The sequence below is a fragment of the Eucalyptus grandis genome, chromosome 6 (assembly GCF_016545825.1).
Source record: "Eucalyptus grandis isolate ANBG69807.140 chromosome 6, ASM1654582v1, whole genome shotgun sequence".
NCBI lineage: Eukaryota > Viridiplantae > Streptophyta > Magnoliopsida > Myrtales > Myrtaceae > Eucalyptus > Eucalyptus grandis.
The window spans coordinates 35,236,183-35,243,478 of NC_052617.1; the positions used below are offsets into that span (position 1 = coordinate 35,236,183).

The 7,296-nt window shown below is 39.0% G+C and overlaps 1 protein-coding gene across 2 annotated transcripts; it reads left to right on the plus strand.

The window, feature by feature from the left end:
- The first annotated feature begins 478 nt into the window (after positions 1-478).
- Positions 479-4,271, plus strand: LOC104449388 (low affinity sulfate transporter 3). Of its 2 annotated transcripts, none has more exons than XM_010063525.3 (12): positions 479-870; positions 963-1,011; positions 1,111-1,318; positions 1,408-1,582; positions 1,772-1,837; positions 1,926-2,156; positions 2,242-2,380; positions 2,507-2,793; positions 3,302-3,495; positions 3,601-3,683; positions 3,765-3,841; positions 3,941-4,271. In XM_010063525.3, the coding sequence occupies exons 1-12, from the start codon at positions 511-513 to the stop codon at positions 4,094-4,096; spliced, it is 2,025 nt and encodes a 674-aa protein (XP_010061827.1). In that variant the 5' UTR covers positions 479-510; the 3' UTR covers positions 4,097-4,271. The 2 variants fall into 2 exon arrangements, with proteins under 2 accessions (XP_010061827.1, XP_010061828.1); XM_010063526.3 differs by having other exon boundaries at positions 2,254-2,380.
- Positions 4,272-7,296: the final 3,025 nt, after the last annotated feature.

The window sequence follows — 7,296 nt, forward strand, 5'->3', positions numbered from 1 at the left end:
TCTTTTATAAAATATAGTTTTTACCAAACGGTGTTTAAGTTAAATCGTTTCATAATACACTTTAAAACTACAATCTATTTGTATTTTCATAAACCCCTTTAGCTTTCCCAATAATATTTGTCCAAAGCTGAACCAAATGGGCCATAAATGGACCGGGTCATGCCATTGCAATATTCAATCATTTTCCATTCAACGCAGATCATGCCAATTGTGCCATCTGATGGGAAATTTATAGTATTCAAATGCAATATCGATATTTGATCAACCGTACGCTTGAAACCTAATTATTTTATACGCAAGTATTGCCAAATTGTAGGCCAAAAGAAATATTCCCGTGCGGTGAGCAAAGTGAAAATCCTTGTCGACTTACAGCGTAAAATACTCTGTGAGCTGGGGCACGCGTGGGTGTGTGCGTGTGCGCCTGCGCCTGCGCTAAGTCAGGTTGGTATAAAAGCTGCTGCAGATGCGCAAATAGCTCTCTAAGTTTGTCCCGAAAAGCTTCACACAACCATGGCTTCACTGCCTGATACAGATAGCTTGAAATCTGAAGCAGAGTTGCCTCCTCAAACTAGCTTTGAGATCACCAGTCATCCTCAGGCTGAGAGAGCTGAATGGGTGCTTCATTCACCTGACCCTCCTAGCCTCTGGCATGATCTGCTCGTCTCAGTAAGAGGGACACTACTTCTTAACAACAGCAATGATGACAAGAAAAAATCTCCTTTGACAGACAAGCAAGCCCTGTGCAGGGCAGCTGCTTCACTCTTTCAAGGTCTCTTCCCAATCCTCCGCTGGGGCAGAACTTACCGTCTCTCCAAGTTCAAAAGCGACCTGATGGCTGGTTTGACGCTAGCCAGCCTCTGCATTCCTCAGGTAAAAAGCAGTCCTGAACTAGACGAGTGTTTTGTGAAGGTCACATTGTGTAGTCTCTTCAGTTCTAAGAGCATGTTTTTGGTTTCTCGCAGAGCATTGGGTATGCAAATTTGGCAAAACTGGATCCACAGTATGGTCTATGTAAGTTTTTGCGTAATGATTTACTCTCGCTTTTTCGTTATTTTTGGCTTTCAAGCAAAATTTTAATATTTAAGTTCATCTTTTGAGCAATGGATTCAGACACAAGCGTGGTCCCACCTCTTGTCTATGCCTTAATGGGGAGTTCCAGGGAGATTGCCATTGGACCTGTCGCTGTGGTATCACTCTTGCTTTCCTCCATGATTCAGAAAATACAGGATCCTTCGACCGACCCCGGTGCTTACAGAAGGCTCGTTTTCACAGCAACCTTGTTTGCCGGAACATTCCAGGCAATCTTTGGATTATTTAGGTACCTTTTTTCTCAAAAAGCTCCTTTTTTACTTTCTTCAACTTGTTACCGTGTTCTACAAGCTCATTTGAAGACATTGAGACTTGCAGGTTGGGATTTCTTGTGGATTTTCTTTCGCATGCTGCAATCGTTGGGTTCATGGCAGGCGCAGCTATTATCATTGGTCTTCAACAGCTCAAAGGGCTACTCGGGATTAGCCACTTCACAACAAAAACAGATGTCGTGTCTGTTCTAGAATCGGCATTTAGATCGATTCGCCATCAAGTACGTTCTGTTTCAGTATTTTCTTTAGTCTCTCCAAGAAACTGCCTCAGGAAAAGATTTGTGGATGAGAGTTGATCGAATCATATCAGGCAGTGTTTTATAGTTTTGCCATTTAAGATGGTCTCAGACAATGTTTTTTTACTTCCGCTACAAGGCTGACAATTATCTTTTAATGTGCACATGTGACAGTGGTACCCTCTCAATTTTGTTCTTGGATGCTCATTCCTGATTTTCCTCCTCTTTGCGAGGTTCATCGTAAGGAAATCTTACGTCCTGCGTTTCCTATTTATCCCATGAAAATTTTCTTCGCTAACCAAATTACACAATTTGCTTGTGTTCTCAGGGACGAAAGAACAAGAAACTCTTCTGGTTACCGGCTATCGCTCCTCTAGTGTCGGTAGTCCTATCCACCTTAATAGTCTTTCTGACGAGTGCTGATAAGCATGGTGTGAAGGTGGTAAAGCACATCAAAGGAGGATTAAATCCAATTTCAGCACATCAGTTGCAACTTGCAGGTCCACATGTAGGACAGTCTGCTAAAATCGGTCTAATCTGTGCCGTCGTGGCTCTCACTGTACGCCTCCATGCCCAAAATCTTTTTATCTGTCCAAAATTTTCCTTTTTTTTCCGTGAAGTTTCTCTTAATTGGTTTTCAAAAGTTCTTTCTTCAGGAAGCAATAGCAGTTGGCCGGTCTTTTGCTTCGATCAAAGGCTACCAGATTGATGGGAACAAGGAAATGGTAGCAATGGGATTTATGAACGTTGCTGGATCTCTCACCTCATGCTATGTAGCAACTGGTAAAGCTCCCTCGAACCCAAATGGTTTTTATACACTGTTATATTGGTCTACACTGTGTTTTCCCTATCAATTAAATTGTCCAAATTCTGGTAATCGTAAAATAGCTTCTTCATCATGCAAAACAGGTTCTTTCTCAAGAACTGCAGTGAATTTCAGTGCAGGATGCCAGACCGTCGTGTCAAACATTGTGATGGCCGTGACAGTGCTAATATCACTGTTGCTCTTCACCAAGCTCTTGTACTACACTCCCATCGCGATCCTTGCTTCGATCATCTTGTCGGCTCTTCCGGGTCTGATCGATGTGAATGAGGCTCTCCGGATCTGGAGAGTTGACAAGCTTGACTTCTTAGCATGCATCGGCACCTTCTTGGGGGTCCTGTTCGGGTCCGTGGAGATTGGCCTTCTAGCCGCGGTAGTTTTCATTCCCAATTTCTCTAACATGAAAAAACGATTGAATTCTTGAAAAGAATTATAAATTATTATGTCTGCAAATCTTTCTAACATTATTATATGTGAACCTTGAATACCTTAACATTTAGCAGTCTCGTGACTTGTGGGTTCCATATCATTATTGAGATCCATAATTCAGCCTCAAACTGCTTGGTTGGTGATGAGCTTATCCTGAATAATCCATTCAAGGTAGAGCTCATTCAGGTCTACTGTTTTGGCATGAATCGGCCAAAAAAAAAAAATCATATTCTGTTACAAGCCATCTGCATCGAACACATTAATTTATTTCAAGACAGGCTAAACTTTCTTGGATTAGTGTCTTATTGATTGTCAAGCAGATCAGAAATTCTGTGCTGTAGTAAGGATATTCTTTATTTTAAACAACAGTCTCTTGACATGAAAGTTCAGTCTTAGCGGCATCACCTTAGACAAGAAAGTAAGGATTTCCTACAACTATGAACTGATTGCAGGTCGCTATCTCGTTCGGAAATATTATACTTCTATCCATTCGACCTGGCACAGAACTGCTAGGAAGGCTTCCGGGGACAGATGTATTTTGCGACATTAGACAGTACCCAATGGCCATCGAAACTCCTGGTGTCCTCTTGATCCGCATCAATTCTGGCTTGATGTGCTTTGCTAATGCCAATTTCATCAGAGAAAGGTGGTGACATATCAGTCAATCTAATTGAATCTTGGCATATGGTATTAAAGAATATATTTTTGATAGTGGTCTATATATTATATTCTTTATCCTGCTTTGTTTTAGGATAATGAGGTCAGTGACAGAAGAGGATGACGCCAAACGAACCGAGAGGAGAAAGATTCAAGTGGTGGTCCTTGACATGTCCAGTAACTCCTGATGAACTCAAATCAAATTGGAATTAGAGTGCTAAGAGGGCCTTACTGATCAGTTGGTCTGTCTCATGGCAGATGTGATGAACATCGACACATCAGGGATCGCCGCGCTCGAAGAACTGCACAAGATGTTGGTTTCGGTTGGCCTAGAAGTAAGAGTGCCCAACAAGTTGCATGGATTTCAATCTCTTGCGATCCTTTGTCATTGAACCGTCTTGCGAAAATTACAGTTCATGCACGTTATTTCGCAGGTGGCTATGGCCAACATCAGATGGCAAGTGATCCACAAGCTGAAGGTGGCCAACTTCCTGGACAGGATCGGGAAAGAGAGGGTCTTCCTTAGTGTCAGAGAGGCTGTGGAATATTCGTGCCTCTATTCTAAGTTTACCAGTCCTAATAACTGTTGATCAAACGAGGATTGCTAGGAACATCATTGAGGTAATTGGCAATAATATTGCATCTCATCTGCTGATGAGAAAATGGTTATGACGTGAAATAGGATACATGTGTTAGAACATAGATCTCCAAGCTTCTAGCCTCGTTCTCATTATAAGCAAAACTGAGAAAAAAATGGTTATCCAATATTTGAGTGTGTGCCATCTCCTTTCTTCCGGGGGCCAACGGAAAAATATGCCTAAGTTACAATAATGAGAATAATTAATCAAGAAAAATATGATAAAAGGTCATGTTAACAAGTATCTCTAGATTCTTTAAAAAATTAAAAGCTAGTGTCTTTGAATTCTTGTTCATAACATGCTAAAATTGGATACTTTTATTATCAAGTTATTTATTTCGTATAAATCGAAGAAAAGACAATGTATTAAAGCTGTAAAATTTCCTTAATTATTTATTAAAAAAAGTGAAATATGTACAGAGAGGGTGGGATAGACCCAGCCCCTCCTCCCTAGTCCCTAGAATCCAATTAACATGGGGGGAAAGCCCATTTGCATGGCTAGAATAGTCCCCTGATTTTATTGTGCAAAGCCCATCAGATTATAGGTGCGCCCCAATGATTTTATATTGCAAACGAGGAGCGTCCATTCCATCCTATTGAGCTTTGTTTTGAGTCCTTGGCCATTTGAGCCTGAGATTTGGTAGCTCAACTTAAAAGAGTGCCAAAAGGTCTTTTGCCTATGACTTTTCTCATTTGACCATGATATGCCTCTGTATTTCCGGAGTTTCAGCTGCCGTCTATGACTGCAATTGAAGAATTAATGATAAGTTGCAGTCCGATGTCTAGTTTCGTAGTCCGAGCCTTCATGTACTCAAACTTGGACCAGATCGTGTGGCCTCTATTCACACTTGCACATTATATTTAGTAAAGTTCCTTCTTTAATATTAAAATTTTCAAATGAGGGCATGGAGTGAAATAATTTTCTCAAAAAAATGATTTAAGATTAACTTTATTTCATATAAGAATCTGAAATGGCAAGTTAGCTTCAAATAAGAGCCTATGCTTGTCAGCCATTCAATTTTCCACCAACCAATGAGCATTTGATTTTTCCATTAGTCGGATCAGGACATTTTGTCCAAAACAAAATCTAGATAAAGTTTAAGAGAAAAACAAACTAACAAAGCCTCTCTCCTCCTCCCCCGGTGGCAAAAATAAAATAAAATAAGAGAGAGAGAGAATTCAAACCAGTCAGTTCTTAGATCTGGAAGTTCAGTTGCCATGGGTATGGGCAGAATCGAAAGTGGTGGAGGTTTTTGGGTGAGTGAGTGGGAGTCATATGCAAGCAGAGGAAGAAGAAGGAGGGAGCTTGATACTGTGTAAGAGCCTCAAAAGTGGGTTTTGAGAAATGGGCTTCACCTATCTCGAGATCTTCGTCTTCTTCTTTATTGTTCGATAATGTTGTAGTCAGAAAGAGAGATTTGCTGAGGAGGTTAGTCATGGCAAGTTGGGTACGACTGTTGCTCGTGCGTGGTTCCCACTCAATCCTTCACTGGATAGATCAATTGACGTTTGGTTCTAATGAAATCAAATCCGATTAACATGTTGCAAAGTGGTTCCATTTTATTTATCGATCGGTAAAACTCAACCATCATAGGTTCATAGTGAGTCTGAGTCAGAAAAACCCAGATTTGCAATTGACCTCTGCTGCAAGTAAGCTCAAAGAGTGCGGAGAATGTATAAGCTCTGTCACAACATTGAGCATATTGCTAGCAAAGTGGTACATTTCACTAAATATTTGGGAAAATCAACTTTGGATAAAGGATTAACAATGGTAAGATTTTGCTCTTTTTTCGGTCCCTTGTTCTATTACCTTTTCAACTGCAGAAAAAAACCATGGAGTTCAACTCCCAGATCGAATTTGTTTTTAATTTTTATCCTGATTTTATTTTGGACAAAAATGGTCTATTTCAATCGCTGGAAAAATCAAGGGCTCGCCAACTGAGGAAAATTGGCCGGCCGACAAACTCAGGCCCTTATTTGAAACTGACTTTATACTTTGAATCCTTATTTGAAACAATATTTATTTTAGGTCCTCATTTAGAAAACGACTCCACTTCAAATTCTTATTTGGAATTTTCCCTCTTTCATATTGCGCATCCGTCTTAGATAAAAATATGATATCTTCAAGAGTTATCATAGCGGCAATAATCATTTGGAGAAAATAAAAAATGTCACGCGTATGTCAGTATATATCATAAAGTAAATTATCTTAAATTAAGTTCACTTTACCGTATCAAGTGCATAAGTAGTATATGTCCTATTTTACTATATAGAAAACCATTGTCTTATTGTTTTCCTTTGCATGTGTATTGGGGAAAGGAGTAATTTTACTGTTTATTTTAAAAGTAGAATCCACTTTATGTAATTAGAGACATGTCTCCATCACCTGGTATATTGTGCATAATAAAGTCATATTTGGATATAATACAGTAATGTATACTGTTATGATGCATTATTTCATTGAAATTTAGCCCAATTTCCTGTATACTACAAATTATGTTGCACACAATAAAGTCAAAATTTGTGTCCCTGAACTTAAACCATAAATTTCGACTAAAAGAAAAAAAAAACTTAAACCATATTAAGCTGTCAACTTTCGAATTAAAATTTAGGAAATGGAGTAGGAGGGAGAAAGTCAAAATAAAGCATATCTGCGGCATATGAAAGAATTTTGGTTGTGTAGCACATAAATAATGTTGCCTCAAATAGTTTTCCTGCAAAATACAGTTGACGTAAAATAGTCAGATGCCGGCTATTATCACCATGGTAATAGAACAGCCGTTGAAGAAGTCAATACCCAAATTAGATAGCGAAAATTCATTTGAAACTTTAAAAATTATTTAAAAGTTCGTATACGTATGCAGATGCCAAAATGTGTTAGTGTGTTATGTATTAACAAAATTCAAATTTGTTAACGCAGGAAAAATATCTTAAAAAGTTGTGCAAAACGTCATAAGTATTTAAGTAATGTAATTCGGGGATAACGACAAGAGTAGTCCTTGAACATCTCTTCAATGCACATTTTTCTAACGTGAGTTGCTACATCAACGCTTATTGAGTTTAAATAAACATATGAACTGTTCCGTCCTTTTCCCGAGTTAGCAATCTTTCTTTCCTTCTTGGAAGAATATATATACAGAGAGAGAGAGAGAG

Excerpts from the sequence above, each read along its gene's own strand:
- LOC104449388 (XM_010063525.3), top strand. The coding sequence starts at position 511 with ATGGCTTCACTGCCTGATACAGATAGCTTGAAATCTGAAGCAGAGTTG. Across the intron at positions 871-962 it reads CCAGCCTCTGCATTCCTCAG|AGCATTGGGTATGCAAATTT; the intron begins GTAAAAAGCAGT and ends GGTTTCTCGCAG. Across the intron at positions 1,319-1,407 it reads GCAATCTTTGGATTATTTAG|GTTGGGATTTCTTGTGGATT; the intron begins GTACCTTTTTTC and ends TGAGACTTGCAG.